At 27.1% G+C, this 17,958-nt stretch overlaps 3 protein-coding genes across 4 annotated transcripts; 2 read left to right on the top strand and 1 right to left on the bottom strand.

Moving 5' to 3' along the window:
* Positions 1 to 840: 840 nt before the first annotated feature.
* LOC103568707 (DNA-directed RNA polymerase III subunit RPC2) lies at positions 841 to 5,908 on the bottom strand. Its single transcript, XM_014441173.2, has 4 exons — positions 5,653 to 5,908; positions 5,282 to 5,436; positions 4,141 to 4,314; positions 841 to 4,070 (listed from the first exon to the last, which is right to left on the bottom strand). Exons 1-4 carry the CDS (start codon positions 5,728 to 5,730, stop codon positions 1,064 to 1,066), a joined length of 3,414 nt encoding a protein of 1,137 aa, XP_014296659.2. The 5' UTR covers positions 5,731 to 5,908; the 3' UTR covers positions 841 to 1,063.
* Positions 5,909 to 7,855: 1,947 nt separating this feature from the next.
* LOC103568713 (structural maintenance of chromosomes protein 5) lies at positions 7,856 to 12,956 on the top strand. Its single transcript, XM_014441177.2, has 3 exons — positions 7,856 to 8,195; positions 8,274 to 8,601; positions 10,093 to 12,956. Exons 1-3 carry the CDS (start codon positions 8,134 to 8,136, stop codon positions 12,835 to 12,837), a joined length of 3,135 nt encoding a protein of 1,044 aa, XP_014296663.2. The 5' UTR covers positions 7,856 to 8,133; the 3' UTR covers positions 12,838 to 12,956.
* A 249-nt stretch (positions 12,957 to 13,205) lies between these two features.
* On the top strand, positions 13,206 to 17,554 carry LOC103568706 (isovaleryl-CoA dehydrogenase, mitochondrial). Of its 2 annotated transcripts, XR_008403403.1 has the most exons (9): positions 13,206 to 13,432; positions 13,507 to 13,596; positions 14,679 to 14,900; positions 14,969 to 15,296; positions 15,369 to 15,462; positions 15,531 to 15,621; positions 16,389 to 16,557; positions 16,637 to 17,093; positions 17,204 to 17,552. XR_008403403.1 is itself a non-coding variant. In XM_008545666.2 (8 exons), exons 1-8 carry the CDS (start codon positions 13,292 to 13,294, stop codon positions 16,768 to 16,770), a joined length of 1,269 nt encoding a protein of 422 aa, XP_008543888.1. In that variant the 5' UTR covers positions 13,206 to 13,291; the 3' UTR covers positions 16,771 to 17,554. The 2 variants fall into 2 exon arrangements, 1 of the variants encoding a protein (XP_008543888.1); XM_008545666.2 differs by having other exon boundaries at positions 16,637 to 17,554.
* Positions 17,555 to 17,958: the final 404 nt, after the last annotated feature.

Genomic DNA, 17,958 nt, shown 5'->3' with positions numbered 1-17,958 from the left:
ATAAGAACGTTTTATAGAAAATTAATAAAATATTAATCAAGTATTAATAAGTTCATGACTTATGTATACTTTTAATGTTTTGGTTTTTTAACTTGTCAATATAGATGATTAACATCTATATCAAGCTATTAAACCTTGAAGATCCTGACGATTGGTTTCTACTGACACTTTTTTTTACTAACAGCTTAATTCTAACTGCTTCATTTTTTTGCTATTGAAATCAATTTCTACAAATTTTTTTTCAAAATAGTATTAGAATCGTATTCGCGCCGCGACACTTTTTGAACAGTTTTAACAGAAAAAAAAAAATTTATTGGATTTTTTCAGTGAAAAAAAAAAAAAGAAAAAAAAAAAAGTAAAAATTTTTTCAGCTTTGTGACAAAACTCCCTGAGTTTTCCAGAATATTTATAATTCCCTTACATTTCCTGGTTTTTCAAAAATGTGATCACCATGTTATGATAATTTTTTCAAAGAAAATAATTAATAATTCTATATTATTAAAAAAAAATTTTTCAAACTCCAATTTTTATGATAACACTAGCTCTTATTTTATGATAGTAAAATTTAAAATCAATTGATAATTTTATAAACAATGAAATTAAAAAAATATTTAACTCTTATAAAGAGACTGCAACTCGTTAATAATTAATAAGAATAAAATTTTTTATTAAAATTAAAAATTATTTATTTATTTAACTTAATTATCAAATGACTACAAAATAATTTGTATATGATAAAAAAATTTAGTTTTAGTTTTAAATATAAATTACTATTTTTAATTACTTTTAATCTATTGGATTTGAATCAATTACATTAATCCAATGTATTATTTAATTAGAGTTCTAAATTATTGTAAGCTTACATATTTATTAAAATTAAAATATATCAGTTCTAGATTTCATTATATTTGAATGCAAAAAAAAATTAATTATCAATGCGCAGCAAAATAATTTAAAAATAAACGTTTAATCGGTTATAAGCTTGACAATTAATAAGATTTAATTCAAAGTTTAATAATAAAATCTAAATAAATACTGATATATTTATTTAAAATATAAATAATTAATCACAATAATTTTTAAGTGATAATCTTGGTACAATATTCATTGATTGTAATTCTTGGAATAAAAGTTTACAAGCATAGGGCATAGTTATCGTAGAAACACATCCAGTTGATTTACAATTATGACACCACCCACTGTAACCCATCAACCCACACTTATTACACACATCAACGTCAAAAGAATCACTAGAAATCATCAATCTTTCAAGTAACATCATACTAGCACCATAGCCAATTAAACAGTCTCTTTCCATTTCACCCAATCTCAAACCACCGTCTTTAGATCGTCCCTCAGTTGGTTGCCGCGTTAAAACAGCACGTGGTCCTCGTGCACGTGCGTGCATTTTATCTTGAACCATATGCTTCAATTTTTGATAATAAACAGGCCCAGAATAAATATAAGCCTGAAGCGGCTCACCCGTTGTTCCCGAGTAAAACATATCTTTACCAAGGTAATTGTAACCTTGTCGTGCTAATTCCTCACATACATCTGATACTTTTGAACCACCAAAAGCAGTACCATAGTGCTGCTCACCTTTAAGTACCCCAGCTTTTCCCGCAAGTAATTCAATCAACTTACCTACTGTCATTCTTGATGGGAATCCATGTGGGTTCATTATCATGTCAGGACAAATACCTTGATCATTAAAAGGCATATCCTCTTGTTCAACAATTAAACCAGTAACACCTTTCTGTCCATGTCTACTACTAAATTTATCACCTATTTCTGGTCTTCGAGTTTGCCTTAAAGACAATTTAATTAAACACTCATTACTATTGTTTGTTGCAACCATAACTCGTTCTATATAAGACGGCACTGTTCCTTTATAATTAACCGGAACTTCACGATATTCTGTTGGTGCACTAGAAGCTGGATTACCAGGTGTTGTATTTATATTTGTTGGAACAGATTTATTAATCAATACTTTTTTATTTTCAACCATAACTCCAGATGCAACAATACCATCTAAATCAATAACGTCATGTTTAAATATATGTTTTTTAGTACTACTATCAATTAAAGGTCCCATTATACGATCTTGAAGTGAAGTTGTTGAACTTCCATATTTTTTTAATGTTGTTTTAACACTACGATAAACTAAACATCTACCGTAACCACGATCAATTGATGCTTTATTTAATATCAATGCATCTTCAATATCATAACCACTGTAAGACATTACAGCAACAGTTGCATTTTGTCCAGCAGGTAATTTATCAAAATTAATAAGTTCAATAGTACGTGATGATACCATTGGTTTTTGTGGATAGACTAAATTGTACATCAATGTATCAATACGATTACGTTGATTGTAACCAATAGTACCCATTGCTTGTTTACCCATAGCACATTGATAAGTATTACGAGGACTTTGATTGTGATGTGGATAAGGTACAAGTCCTGCACAAACACCCAATAAAGTGAATGGCTCGATTTCTAAATGGGTTGTTTTGTACGTTACAGTTTGTTCATTAAATGCTATATGGCAATCATTTTCTTCATTGACATCTAAATATTCAACATATCCATCTTGTAGATAATCATCAAAGCTTTTAACACCTTGTTCAAGTTTACTGATATCTTCAGTTTTAATTAAAGGCTGCCCATGTTTTATAATAATATATGGACGACAAAGCCTTCCACCATCAGAACTTATTTGTACGCATTTGTGTTTATGCTGTAAATAAATTGAAACAAAAGGATCAACAAGTCCTCTACGACGTAACATTCGGAATACATTTACAAGTCTATTGTAATTTTTAATAACTCCGAGTATGTTACCATTTAAAAATACCATATAAACATCTTTACTATTTATTTCTTCACCGCTAAGAATATTAATGCTTTCAACCCCTAAGTTAAATACCAATCGTACTATTGGTTTTTCTTCAATCTCCGTTGTAATATGGGTCATTAATGCGAGATTTTTAACTAAACCACAACCCTCTCCTTCAGGTGTATCACTAGGACACAGCATTCCCCATTGAGACGCTTGTAAAGATCGTGGTCCTGATACTTTACGTGTTTTTTCAAACTGTGAATTAACTCTTGTCATCATTCCTAATGCTGAAATATATGACAGTCGTGATAAAATTTGTGTTACACCTTTACGTTCCATTTTAAAACGCTTTATCGTCCAATTACCAGATGATATTGCAAATACTAGACCATTTGTTATTAAATCTCCTTTCATATGTTTTGTTATATTATATTCTGATGCTTTTACTTTATTTATATTTTTATCTGTTGTTTGTTTAAGATTTAAATTATAACGCTTAAATAAATCTTCAAACATCAATGACAGTAGTGATCCAGCTAATTCTAATCTTTTATTACCATAATAATCACGATCGTCTATCAATGAATTATCAGACTGTGCTCTTATCACACGTCGAATCATGACTGCTAAATATGTTGCTTTAACTTTGAAATTATAGTCAACAAGTGGCACATGACTCAATATATTTTGAGCTAATAAATCGCTTATTTCATCTGCTGGAGACATTTTTTGGCTTGTTGGAAATCTTCGATGTTTTCTTTTGACTGCAAGATATTTCAATGCTTGGTTTTGTGAAAATACTTTACATAGACGGCAATCTTCGATACTTGAAGCAAATTTTTCCATAAATTCTTCATCAGTTCCAATCAATTGAATTATTTCTTGATCAGAAACAATTCCCATTGCTTTGAATATTACAACTATTGGTATGTCGTCTTGAAATATATTGTGACGTAAATAATATTTACCACCTTTACCTACAATATTTGTTTTAGTTTTTCTTTCATGAGTTGAACTGTTACAGGACGCCATAATGCAGCCTTTATTATCTTTTTCAATAATAATACGATTTCTTATCATTTGTTCTTGAATAAGTATCACTTTTTCTTGGCCATTTATTATAAAATAGCCACCAGGATCATGCGGGCATTCATTTAATTTTGATAGTTGAAAGTGAGATGCATCTTTTAGTACGCAGTTTGAACTTTTTAACATTATTGGCATTCTGTAAATAAATTTTATTAATTTATTATTAAATTTTAATGTTTTATTTAAATATGAAATTAAAAAATTACCTGCCGATACACAGATCTTTTTTAATCATTCGTTTATTAGTGAGAGTATATTCAATGTCAACAAAAATAGAAGCTGAATAAGTTAAATCTCGTAATCGACATTCGTGAGGAGTCAGTGTTTTAGTTTCACCGAATTCTACTTCTTCTGGTTTTCCAACTCTGACATCCAAATATCTGAGTTTAAAAAAAAATAAAAGAGAATTATATTATTATATAATAAAGTAAATATGAGTGTGAACATAATTGATAAGTGTATATTTTTGAATATATAATAGAAAGTACAATACAAATTTTTAAATGCGTATTTAAATAGATGAAAAATTATTACGTGCATTTTTTTTAGTTTTATTATTTTATAAAATTTATTTATTTGTTTTAAGGGGGCCACTAATGTGAAATTTTGAAAAATCAATTCATTTTTTTTTACCTTCAAAAATAGCATACTAAAATTTCAAGTGCATATCTCGAATAGTTTTTTTGAGTTACAGCCATCTGAAGAGTAGCCACTTATCGGATCTCAAAAACACATTTTTTAAAATTGCTGCATCTATAACTCGAAGACAAATCATCCGATCGACTTGATGTGAATTGCAGTTTCATTTATATATATTTCTACGTACTACGAATCTCCAGTTTTTCGATCGAATCAAAAATGTAATTTTGGCAGGTCAAAAATCATCAAATTTTCACGCGAAATTTGAAATGTTTTTTTACTACTCCGCCAATTTCTTAAATTTCAATTTTTTTTTTAACCCAAGGGTCATGGTACGGGAAATATACCTTATAGTTTGATAAACTTTTTGGTTTTTGTTGATTTCATGCACTGTGTAGGTCGCTATCACTGCAGCAATAAGGGGACTTTTTTTTTTGAGCGTTGGGAGATTGTGAATAACTCGCTGAATTTTGAATTTTTTGATCCGAAAATTTTATCTTTTATTCATTATATATCCACAAATATATCCTTAAAAGATTAAAATATTCCATGCTCTAGATTTTTTTTAAAAATTACAAAAAATAATCGTTTTTTTCAGGCGGTCACACTAGTGGTCCCCCTTAAATTTATAAATTGTCTTGTACCTGCTACATTCACACTCATACAGCAATTTAATTATTGATTGTTAATTAAAATATTTATAATTACTTGAGATAAAATGAAGCAGTAGACTCAGTAGTGACCAAACTATTAGCTGCGACAATTTTTTTTATTTCGACATTTATAAAATAATTAAAAGAATCAACGTGCTGTTTCACTAATCCTTTGCCTTTTAAAAATGCCGGTACAAGTTTCCATTTGTTCTAGAAAAAATAATAATCATAAAAAACAAAATAGTTGAAAAAATTGCACCTGTAGTTTATTTAATTTTCTACATGTGCGTATTTTTATTCTTCATTTTTTTATAATTGATTTGTAAAACAAATATCCGAAAACTGTTTATTGTCTGTCAACTTCAGAATCATTAATTATTTAAGTTTTTTAAATAAATAAAAATGATTTATAAAAAATAAAATTACCTCGATATGTTGGATAACTCTTTTATGTTTTTCTTCATCCTTTATGTGCTCTGAACCACCCATTCTCATTTCACCCATTATTCTAGATTTTATTTTAATTACTTATCAATTAATAGTCTACTTTAACACTAGTATATTATTTTTACTATTTATAACAATAACAAATTTTTATTTAACCTAAATCTATAGGAAATTAATATATGTTGAAAATATATTATACGTAAAAACACGTGTGTATTGTGTGAGATTTTTTTTTTCCTTGTTATCCTGGGAGGTTACTAGAGTCAGAGCTGACGCCACCTTCTGGACAGTGTGCAGTTCGTTGTCACGTGGAACCAATTTTGAATTTGAAAACAATTAACAAATTTATTGTTGGCTATGATGATTATGATTATGATTACTATTTAATGAAATAATGAAGTTATAGATAAGGATAGATGTGAGTGACAAAATAAATTTGATCTGAAGACTGAGTTTTATTATAAGGTATACATAAGATTTTATCAGTAATAACAGTTGTACTCTTTAATAGTTCGCGGTTAGTACTGTAAGTATATTTAGTTATTAATTTCTTAATTTATTTATTTAAAATTAAATCACCCTGTTTTTTCTAAAATAATCTTTTTAAAAACAATAAATTATATAAAAAAAATATTCACAAAACTGCATCTATGGCTTTTTTGATTTTTTACATGTGTATATATATATATTTTTTTTTTTTTTTAATTGATTCGTTGAAAAAAAAAATCCAGAAATTGTTCACTATCTGTAAACTTCAGGAACATTTATGTAAAACTTAATAGTCTTATAATTAATTTTACATTTTATTTATACAGCTCACAATAATTGACAGAAACACCCCTAATGGTATTAATTTACCAGCATGATTCTATCGGGCTATAATAACTGGATTTAAATATGATACGCTTAAATATTCAACATTTTTAATTGACCATGGCGTCACATTTAAATTATGCCAGCAGGTATTTATTGTTATTGCTCAGGACCAAATAATTAGTTGAGTATCTTAAGTATCAAATAAATAACGATAATGATAATAATCTAGAAGTGATTTTCTGCGATTCTTTGAGCGCTCTTTTGTTTCATATTTTATTGTGGCTAATTAACATTACTCTCTAGTAAATACCTGGATACTCTTAGGGTCTACTAGATAATCGGCAGGATTTGATAATTACTTTGTAGGATTCTTCATTTAATTAGAACATGAATACTAATTTAAACACAGAGTATACGTTTGCGGTAGTTTAGCACCCACAGCTCTCAAACTTGACCCCCACTTTTTTTATTTTTATTTGAAAAATTATACTTCAATGTACTTAAGAAAAAAAAATCAGAATTTTTTACCACGTCGTTTAAGAGATATAATTAATTAAAATCATGTAGTTATACACGAGCTCTTATGGTTGTCCTTATTCAATTTTACCGGAAATTGATAATTTGTAAAAAATTGACAAACTTGACCCTCGAAGAAAACTTTTTAGTAGATAATTTGATATCTAGAGCGTATAATAAAAAAGTTTCAGAATGATTTACCATACGGTTTTTTTTTAAATTAATTTCTAATATGATGATTAGCTATCTGTCTTTGTTTACAGACAGACACTTACTTTCTCTCATGATTACTAGGAAAAATGGCAGCTTCGTTGTGCGCGCTAAATTTGAAATATTCACTGAGAGATTAACTTATTGAATATAAATATAATTAATGTAAAGACAATAAATAATGTAAATAAATTATTTACATAAATCCAGTTGACATTTGTTATGTAGTGGTTATGTTTACCTATTTAAAAAGTAAATAAACATAACATGTTAGAGAGATTATGGTACCAACTATAAAAAATTTATGACAGTTCGTATAACCTCGAACTATTCTAGTTCTAGTCAATGTAACTTATGTAAATTTTGTAATTATAATTATTTAACTTTAATACATATTGATTTTGTCTTAATTATTACTAATATTAATTATAATGATAATTAATGAAAACAGTTGTTTCATTACTTGAAAAAAAAAAAAAACAAAAAAAAAGTCATTTTTTTGACTTGGGATGCGAGTGATAAACTAGCTTAAAGAGCTATAAATTATGCGTAATATATTCGAGAATATATAGTTTGATGTATTTTTGACAAGGTTACTAGAATAGTAACTATTCTAGTAACGTTGATTTTTGAAGCATATATTATAGTAAAAATAAATGAAACCCAATTATAACCGCGCTTTTTGTGTAAACAAAAGTTCATGCCTGTTTGTGCCTGCTAAAAATGAATAATATCATAAATTTATATATTTATATGTATATAAATATATAATGAGGCCGAGATTCTCAAGCCACCTTGCTTTTGTTTATCATCCGCTTAACAACTAAAATAATACTAATTTGTATTTTTAAAATATTAATAAATATTGAAGATAATTATAAATAATTTTCAAAATTAATATTTAAAAAATAAATAACAATGCCTGGTGAAAAATTTCAAGACAAAGGTATTATTAGAAAAATCTACCTCAAAGATTTTATGTAAGTATATACTTTATTAAACTTTTTATTTTTTTTATGCTGTGACTTATAAACTAAAAATAATATTTTAATTACTAGTACATACAGTGAGGCTGTGGTAACACCAGGACGCAATTTAAATATGGTAATAGGACCAAATGGTTCTGGTAAATCAACATTGGTCTCAGCTTTAGCTCTTGGATTAGGCGCAACACCTAAAACATTGGGTAAACCTGGTCATATTTCTCAATATATACGTACAGGATGTCAAAAAGCATATATTGAAATTCATATTCAACAAACAATAAATAAAATTATTAAAATAAGCCGTACATTTACGTCGGAAAATAAAACTACATGGATGATTGATGGACATCCGGTTATTGAAAGTAAAATTCGTGATGTTATTCAGGATTTTAATATACAGGTAATTCAATTTTTTAATGAATTAGTTTATTTACATTAAAGTAGCAATTTTCTTTCATAGAATTGTAATTTTGATAGACTTGTGTATCAATCTGTTTCAAAAAAATCGACAATTTGTTTTTTAAAAAAGTACTCTGAAAATGTTGTTCAGTACTTATACCGAAAAAATGACTATTTTTAAACGGCACTTCTTAATTTTGATATTAAGGGGTACCTCATCGCGATTTTCTATTTCCCATTTAATTAACATGGGAGATTCTTTTTTTTTAAGTTTGGAATTTTATCACGCATTAGCAAATCAAAGTAACGGAAAAATCAAGAGACATTTTTGTTGGAAATTGAACGCTCTACAAAAAGGTCTCTTATCATTTTTCGATAAATTTAATTTTTCAAAAGTTATCCAAAGTCAAAGTTTGATTAGTAGTAAATTTTCCCACTATTCGAATTTTTCAGCGAAACTATCAGACTTATTGTTGCAGATTCAAAGTATTGAATTAAGGAAACATTGTGTTTAGGTAGAGAGATAGAATAACTTGTTTGATCAATATAACTCAGTGTATTCTTAATGACTGATAACTAAATTACAAAGAATATATATATATATATATATATATATATATATATATATATATATATATATATATATATATATATATATAATGAGTCACTAGTGTGACCAGGCAGGGTTAATCCATAGTAAAGATGGATTACCCCCACAAGAGTAGTTTTACTTTAATATTACAACACTTATCGTAAAATGTTATAGGATTATATTTGTAGATAATTTTATTCCTTACAAATTATCTCTGGTGAGGTTTTTTTAAATTCCGCATTGTTTTCTAGTAATTTTCATTTTAATTTTAAGTTCTTGAAATTTATCCGAACACTATTTTTTTTTACGAGCTTTACACTAAAATGAAAGTAACTATAAAACAATGCAAACTTCCAAAAAACTTCATTAAAGATAATTTGTAAGGGATAACATTGTCTACAAAACAGGTCAAAACATTTTACGATAAGTCTGATAGTTTTGCTGAAAAATTCGAATAGTGGTAAAATTTACCATGAACCGATGTTTGACTTTGGATAACTTTTGAAAAATTAAATTTATCAAAAAATGATAAAAGATCTTTTTTGTAGAGCGTTCAATTTCCAACACAAATGTTTCTTGATTTTTCCGTTACTTTGATTTGCTAATGCGTGATAAAATTCCAAACTTAAAAATAAAAAATTGCCATGTTAATTAAATGGAAAATATAAAATCGCGATGAGGCACCTCTTAATGTTAAGATTGAGAGCTCCCATTTTAATAGGGCCATTTTTTCGGTATCTTGAACAATATTTTCAAAGTACATTTAAAAAAAAAAAAAGTAGTCGGTTTTTTTGATACATACTATTGTGTATGATAAAGATTTTAATGTGTAATTAAGATATTTATTACTTTTGCTATTTATGATAAATGTATAATTTTTTTATTTTTAACTTTAAACAGGTTGAAAATCTTTGTCAATTTTTACCACAAGAACGAGTCTCAGATTTTTCAAAAATGGATTCACGACAATTATTATTAAATACCGAAAAATCTGTTGGTGATCCGCGATTACATAATTATCATATGCAGTTAATTGAACTTCGTAGTGCAGAAGAAAAAATGGAAGCTGAGATTCAACAAAAAAAATCAAAACTTGATGTAGAAACTAAAACCCTCAAAGGATTAGAAGAGTCAGTATCAAGTATCAGAGAGAGAACAGCATTAAGTAAAAAATTAAAAACATTGAAGCAGAAAAAAGCTTGGTTAAAATATGATGATGCACGAAAAGTCATAACTGAGACTAAAGAAGAAAGAGACAAAGCATACAAAGAATTGGAACAGTTGAGAAAAACATTAGGTCCTACTAATGAACTTATGGTTAAAAAAAAAAGTGACATTAAAAAGTTGGAGAATTTGGTAAATAGTCACAGTGGTAAAATTAATGAACATGAATATAAATTAAACAATATAATTGAGGCATTAGATAATTTTCATTATAAAGTAAATGAATGTAAGAAAGAGTGTAGTAATGAAATAGAACATGAAAAATTAAGTGATAAAGAAATAAAAAAATCTGAAATACGTAAAAATAAATTAGAAAATGATATGCGTCTTATGATTGATGAGTTAGGATCTGAAGAATTAATAAAAAAACGTTATCAAGAATCAGAACGTAAATTTTCATGTCAAAAAAAAATAATTGATGAATATTCTGATGAAATAACTAGATTAAAAAATGATAGTATAAAAATAAAAAATGATATTGCTCATGCCCAACGTTATTTAGACAATCTTAAAGATGTTGATTCTAAACGTATGGATGTTCTTAGAAATATCAGTAATGATGCATATGAAGGCGTTAAATGGCTCAGATCAAATCTTGATAAATTTCGCGGGAAAATTCATGAACCAATGCTGCTAACACTTCAACTTGATCATAATGATCATGCTAAATATGTTGAACGTGTTATAGCACAGCGTGATCTATTAGCTTTTGTATGTGAAAATAAAGATGATATGAATCTTTTGTTAAAATACTTGAGAGAAGACCGTAAATTAATTATCAATGCTGTTCATTCAGATCCAAACAAACCGTATGATAATAGACCTTACATTCCACTTGATCAAATTCGCCAATTTGGTTTTCAGCATTATTTGATTGAATTTATTGAAGCACCTTTAACTATTATGAAGTATTTAGTTCAAATGTATCAAATTCATAATATTCCTGTTGGTACTGCGGCTGTTGAAGATAATCCTGATCGTATTCCTGATAATTTACAATTATACTTTAGCCCAAATAATTGTTACAGTGTTAGAAAATCAAAGTACACTGGTGATAAATCTACTAGTATATCACGATTAGGTGCAGCACGTGCATTTAATATTAATCTTGATACTAGTAAAATACAAGAAAATGAACAAAAAATTGTTGAATTAAATTACGAATTAGATAATAATAATCAAGAAATGCTGACAGTATGTCAACATTACCAAGAAGAAAATAAAAAATTAGATGAATTACGTATTACTAGAACTAAATATCGTTCAGAGGTTAATCAAATTCAAAAATTAGAATCAGAAATAAATGTTGCTAAAAGTAAATTACAAAAATTAAAAAATGAACGTAAGAGTATCGATGAAATAAAAGCTATTACTAAAGAAAAAATAATGAGAATGATAAATAAACAAATTGATTATTATACTGAGTGTAATAAATTGTATGAGAAAGTTGTTTCAATGGCAACACAATCAAATGTTGATTCATTAAAGTTAAAAATGATGCAACAGGAATTATTAAAATTATCAAATGAATCATTAAGTTTAAGAGAAAGACTTGAAGCAGCTGATGCACATTTCAGTGATTTAGATCGACAAGTTAAAGAAATGAAAATTGAAATAGATAAATTTTTTGAAGCAGCACTTGCAGAAACAAATGGTATGAATCCACAAGATCCGAAATTTCAAAGCTTGCATAAAGCTTTTAAAAAATTACCTAGTAATCTTTCAGATATAGAAAAAGCCATACAAGCATCAAATGCTAAACTTTATTGTTTAGCTAATAATGATAATGGTGAACAAATACTTAGAGAATATGATAGACTTAAGCAAGACATTGACAGATTAAACAATGAAACACAAGAACTCAATGATAAATTAAAAATAAATCAAGATCAAATCACTAAAATCCACGATGACTGGTTACCACTTATTAATACATTAGTTGAACAAATAGATAAAAACTTTTCCACTTATTTTGCAAGTGTTGGTTGTGTTGGCGAAGTTAAATTTAACGTACCTGATAATATTAAAAATTATGAAATGTATGCATTGCAAATATCTGTTAAATTCCGCGATACTGATCAACTTCAAATATTTGATCAACAACGACAGAGTGGGGGTGAAAAAGCTTTTACAACTGCAATTTACATGCTTTCACTTCAAGAGTTATGCAATGTACCATTTAGATGCGTTGATGAAATAAATCAAGGAATGGATCCTGTTTATGAAAGACGTGTTATGGATTTACTTGTTGAATTAACAATGAATAAAAAAGGATCACAGTATTTTTTAATTACACCTAAAATACTTCCTAATTTACATTACAATGATAATTGTCGAATTCATGTCGTTCATAATGGCCCATTTGTTGTTTCCAATGATAAATTTAATATGCAAAATTTTTGTTCAAGACTTATCACTTAACATTTTATTATTATTTTACTTTTTTATAATCATTAATATATATTATTTATTATTATTATTACTACTATTATTAAACTATTTCTTTATCTTTTATATTCATGACAAAATTATAGTTATTACTTACATCAAAAATTTATACTTACATGGAAAATTAAATATATTTGTTCAATAATAATTTTTTTTGTTTTCATTTCATCCACTTGAAATTTTTATGAGTAATTTTAAATTTCTACACAAGCCGAAAATATTTTTGAAATTTGTATTTAAATTAATTACGTCACTCATTATTATTCTATCTTATCGCACGTTGACTTATTAACGATAAAATATGTTTTATATTAAAGAGTTTATCGCATCAAAGCAGGAACTATAAATAAGTTCAGTCATAATTTTTAAATCTAAACTAATCAGTTGTTAAAATTATTAATTAATACTAATTTTAAATTTGTTAAAAATGAATATTAATTTCAGCCGTAATAGTTTGAGGCTTTTTAATATTATAAAAATAAAGTCTATTAAGTGCAATGCTCGAAGTTCATCTCAGTATTATCCAATTGATGAATATATTTTCGGATTAAATGAACAGCAAAGAGAGGTTTATGTTTAACACTTACTTATTATATATTTAATAGATAATTATTAATTATAAATTGTTTTTATTAATTTTAGTTGAGAACGGCTGTTTTTAATTTTGCGCAAAAAGAATTAGCCCCGAAAGCTTCTCAAATTGATAAAAACAACAATTTTGATGATTTACGAGTGAGTTGTTTTTTTAGTCTTATTTATAATTATAATTTTATTGTTTTTCAACGTTAATATTTTTGACGTAGAAAATTTAAAATTAACTGTATTTTATTTTTAATATAATTTCATATTTTCTTTTTGGTAGTTATGCATACATTTATTATCTATAAATAAATTCCAGTTATTTTGTAAGAGTTTTGACCTTTTGGTATTTTTGTTGTAGGTAATTTCGAAATAATATATTGTTTACAAGAAACTTTAAAATATAATTTATCGAAAAATCTATTTTAAAAAATTTTTATTAACATATTACTTGAATATTAATTAATATACAATTCTTAAGGGGGGCTACTAGTGTGACCGCCTGAAAAAACGATAATTTTTGCGAATTTTTTTAAAGAAAACTACTTCGTGGAATGTTTCAATCTTGTAAGGATATATTTGTGGATATATAATGAATACAAGATTAAATTTTTGGACCAAAAAATTCATAATTCAGTGAGTTATTCAGAATCTCCCAACGATAAAAAAAAAAGAATTCCCCTTACTGCAGCAGTGATAGCGACCTTCACAGTGCATGAAATAAAAAAAAACCAAAAAGTTTATCAAACTATAAGGTATATTTCCCGTACCATGACCCTTGGGCTAAAAAAAAATTTGAAATTAAAAAAAATTGCGGAGTAGTAAAAAAAAATTTTTAATTTTGCACGAAAATATGATGATTTTTGACCTGCCAAAATTACATTTTTAATTCGATCAAAAAACTGGAGGTTCGTGGTACGTAGAAACATATATAAATGAAACTGCAATTCACATCAAGTCGATCAGATGATTTGTCTTCGAGTTATAGATGCAGCAATTTTGAAAAATGTGTTTTTAAGAACTGATAAGCGGCTACTCTTCAGATGGCTGTAACTCAAAAAAACTATTCGAGATATGCACTAAAAATTGTAGTATGTTATTTTTGAAGGTATAGACTATTGAAATATGTAAAAAAAAAAATTAACTGATTGTTCAAAATTTCACACTAGTGGTGGTCTCCCTTAAATCAAAATATTTTTTTGTAACTTCAGTTACTAAAAAATTTTATATTTCAGTCATTTTGGAAACAACTTGGTAATCTAGGTCTGTTAGGAATTACAGCAAGTCCAGAGTATGGAGGTACAGGTGGTAGTTACTTAGATCACGTAATCGTAATGGAAGAATTAAGTCGTGCTTCCGCATCTATTGGCTTGAGTTACGGTGCCCACTCAAATTTATGCATCAATCAGATACATCGAAATGGAACAGAAGAGCAGAAACTCAAGTATCTGCCAAAGGTAATGGTCTAAAAAAAAACTTTTTTTGTTTTATTTTATCCATTAAATAAATTTATTTATTTAAATAGTTATGTAGCGGTGAACATTTCGGTGCATTAGCGATGTCTGAATCAGGTTCAGGTTCGGATGTTGTCTCAATGAAACTTAAAGCTGAAAAACATGGAGATTACTATATTTTAAACGGTAATAAATTTTGGATTACCAATGGTTGTGATGCTGATACTCTTGTTGTTTATGCTAAAACAAATCCTAATGTTGATAAACCACAACATGGTATAACAGCATTTATTGTTGAAAAAGGTATTGAAGGTTTTAGTACAGGAATTAAATTAGATAAGCTGGGCATGCGTGGTTCTAATACAGCAGAATTAATCTTTCAAGATTGCAAAATACCTGGTAAATTGTTTTAACTATTTTTAATTTTAAAATTTATGTTTTAATTTAATTAATTTATTTAAATAATTATAGCTAAAAATATATTAGGTGAGTTGAATAAAGGAGTTTACGTTTTGATGAGTGGATTAGATTTAGAAAGACTTGTTTTAGCTGGAGGTCCACTTGGGTAATTATTATTAGTCTTCATTCAAATAATTTTAATTAACTTATTAATATTACATGGATGTTTTATAGAATTATTCAAGCGTGTTGCGATATATCATTCGAATATGCTCACGAAAGAAAACAATTTGGCAAAAAAATTGCTGGATTTCAAATGTTACAAGTACATCGTATTTATTTTAAAATTTACTATTTTATTATGAGTTCTTAATTTTATAGTAGGGTGGTCGGTAAAAATTAAATTTTCTCAGACTCCCCATAAAAAGTTTCTTTTTAGTGAAAAAATACGTGGGGAATTTGGTTCTTTCTTTTTAAGTAAAAAGAACACGGGCCTCAGGACGATTAAAGTTCATTTTTCGATGCGATCAAAAGTGTGTATTTATGAAGATATTTTGAAAAAACTTTTTTTAAATCTTATGAATTGAGAGTTTTAAAAATTACGAATGTTGAAAATAACATTTTCTAAGTATATAGAAACTATAACAAGCATTAATGATTGATATGTTACGTGTTACGAAGTTGTCTATATTTAAGAAAAAACGATATTTTTAAAATTCGTAATCCTTGAAATGCTCAATTGATAAGATTTAAAAAAATTTTTTTTAAATATCTTCATAAATACACATTTTTTAAAAAAAATGAATATGACCTTTTTTGTCAAGAATTTAATTTCCTACAAAATTGTTCCTATGATTTTGTCCTTTAATCTGCATACTTCATGAGATTTAAAAAAAACCGCGATTGCATCGAATAATGAACTTTGATCGTCCTGAGGTACGTGTTTTTTTCACTTAAAAAGAAAGAACCAAATTCCCTTCGTATTTTTTCTCTAAAAAGAAGCTTTTTATGGGGCGTCTGAGAAAATTTAATTTTTACCAACCACCCTAATTCATAGTTATAAAAAAAATTATATATTTATATACATTTTAGGCAAAGATAGCTGATATGTATACTACTTTGAGTGTAAGTAGAAGTTACTTATATTCCGTAGCAAGGGCTTGTGACGCCAATCATATAAATCGTAAAGATTGTGCTGCAGTTATTCTCTTTTGTGCAGAAAATGCGACGAAAGTTGCATTAGATGCTATTCAAATACTGGGTAATTTTTTTTTTATTTTTATACTCTATATCTTTTTTATTGTTACAAATAATTTAATAACTTTAAATTATTTAAACAGGGGGAAACGGATACATAAATGATTATCCAACAGGTCGTTTATTAAGAGACGCAAAATTGTATGAAATTGGTGCAGGAACTAGTGAAATTCGAAGATTAGTAATAAGTCGGGCAATTACTGAAGAGTATTCGTAAATAAAAATATTTTTTATATAAATCAGATAAAGTTTTTTTTTTTTATCTTATTATTTTATATTTATTTTTATATCAAATTATAATTGATCTGTTATTATATCTTTATATATAAAGTATATTGTATGCGTATATTTTTATACATTGGCAAAAATGATCGATTCATCAGTTATAATAATTAATTCACATGATCGTGAGTAATCGTAATGTAGCCTTGAATATGTATATGAGATGATTGTTGCTTCTTTGGGTCATTAGATATGTCATTAACTAAATTTCTTCTCAACTAATGTACATAAAGATAAATGAGTCACTAGAACATATCAGTAAGTAGTATTAGTAGTCTCTTAAGTCGATTGATTAACCTTTAGCGCTATAGGTTGCTAATTTAAGTGTCGAAACGTTAACACCCCTGTTTTATTTCCTTTGGACTTAGACATTCTCTATCTCTCTGTTACTTCTCTTTGTCTTGATTTAAACTCATTAATCGGAGGACCGCCAAAGTAATTGGACTGACTACAGATAGGACAAGCTTGTGGCTTTCCGAATCTTGGACAGATTTTTATGTCTACTGAAGACTGAAATTTAAAAATATCAAAATAATTTGTTAGTCATAATAACTATTTGAATTAATTAATTCATTAATTTATTAGTTATTGGATTATTGGATCAAGAGGATAAGGGAGAACGTGAAAATGGCACTCAAGTTCTCCATTGGAAATTACTATGAGACTTACGTGAGTATTTTTTAACCGAAAGAATAGTGAAGTGATTAAATTTATTAGTGATTGTACTATGAATTATTTTTGTGTAAAGTGTAATTATAGTCGTTGTAATACTCCTATTGTTATTATAGTTTATAAATTGTGTTAATTATTTTGTGTACAAACATCCCAAATAACAAGTAATATTTAGTACGCATTTTTATTTTATTTCTTCTCAAAATTCAAACATGAACAGACAGAGTAAAATAAACAAATGATATAATAAATCTAAAAAATCCCGTTTGGGTTTTGGCGGCAATACAATTGAAATTTAAATAATTTCGCGGTTTCTGTAGCATCCAGTCTCGTGTCGGGTAAATATAGTACCCGTGAAAATAAAAATGAATTGTGTATTTAAATAATATGTGTTATTGTTTAATACACAATAGACACGATAATGAGACGTACTAATGATCTTACACATTAT

Source organism: Microplitis demolitor, chromosome 3, assembly GCF_026212275.2.
Source record: "Microplitis demolitor isolate Queensland-Clemson2020A chromosome 3, iyMicDemo2.1a, whole genome shotgun sequence".
In the NCBI taxonomy this organism is placed as follows: domain Eukaryota; kingdom Metazoa; phylum Arthropoda; class Insecta; order Hymenoptera; family Braconidae; genus Microplitis; species Microplitis demolitor.
Note: the sequence above shows the minus strand (reverse complement) of the source record. Positions and strands in the feature narration are given on the sequence as shown.

Excerpts from the sequence above, each read along its gene's own strand:
- LOC103568707 (XM_014441173.2), bottom strand. The coding sequence starts at position 5,730 with ATGGGTGAAATGAGAATGGGTGGTTCAGAGCACATAAAGGATGAAGAA. Across the intron at positions 4,315-5,281 it reads ACTGCTTCATTTTATCTCAA|ATATTTGGATGTCAGAGTTG; the intron begins GTAATTATAAAT and ends TTTTAAACTCAG. Across the intron at positions 4,071-4,140 it reads AAAGATCTGTGTATCGGCAG|AATGCCAATAATGTTAAAAA; the intron begins GTAATTTTTTAA and ends ATTTATTTACAG.
- LOC103568713 (XM_014441177.2), top strand. The coding sequence starts at position 8,134 with ATGCCTGGTGAAAAATTTCAAGACAAAGGTATTATTAGAAAAATCTAC. Across the intron at positions 8,196-8,273 it reads ATCTACCTCAAAGATTTTAT|TACATACAGTGAGGCTGTGG; the intron begins GTAAGTATATAC and ends TTTAATTACTAG. Across the intron at positions 8,602-10,092 it reads TTCAGGATTTTAATATACAG|GTTGAAAATCTTTGTCAATT; the intron begins GTAATTCAATTT and ends AACTTTAAACAG.
- LOC103568706 (XM_008545666.2), top strand. The coding sequence starts at position 13,292 with ATGAATATTAATTTCAGCCGTAATAGTTTGAGGCTTTTTAATATTATA. Across the intron at positions 15,297-15,368 it reads TCAAGATTGCAAAATACCTG|CTAAAAATATATTAGGTGAG; the intron begins GTAAATTGTTTT and ends AAATAATTATAG. Across the intron at positions 16,558-16,636 it reads AGATGCTATTCAAATACTGG|GGGGAAACGGATACATAAAT; the intron begins GTAATTTTTTTT and ends TTATTTAAACAG.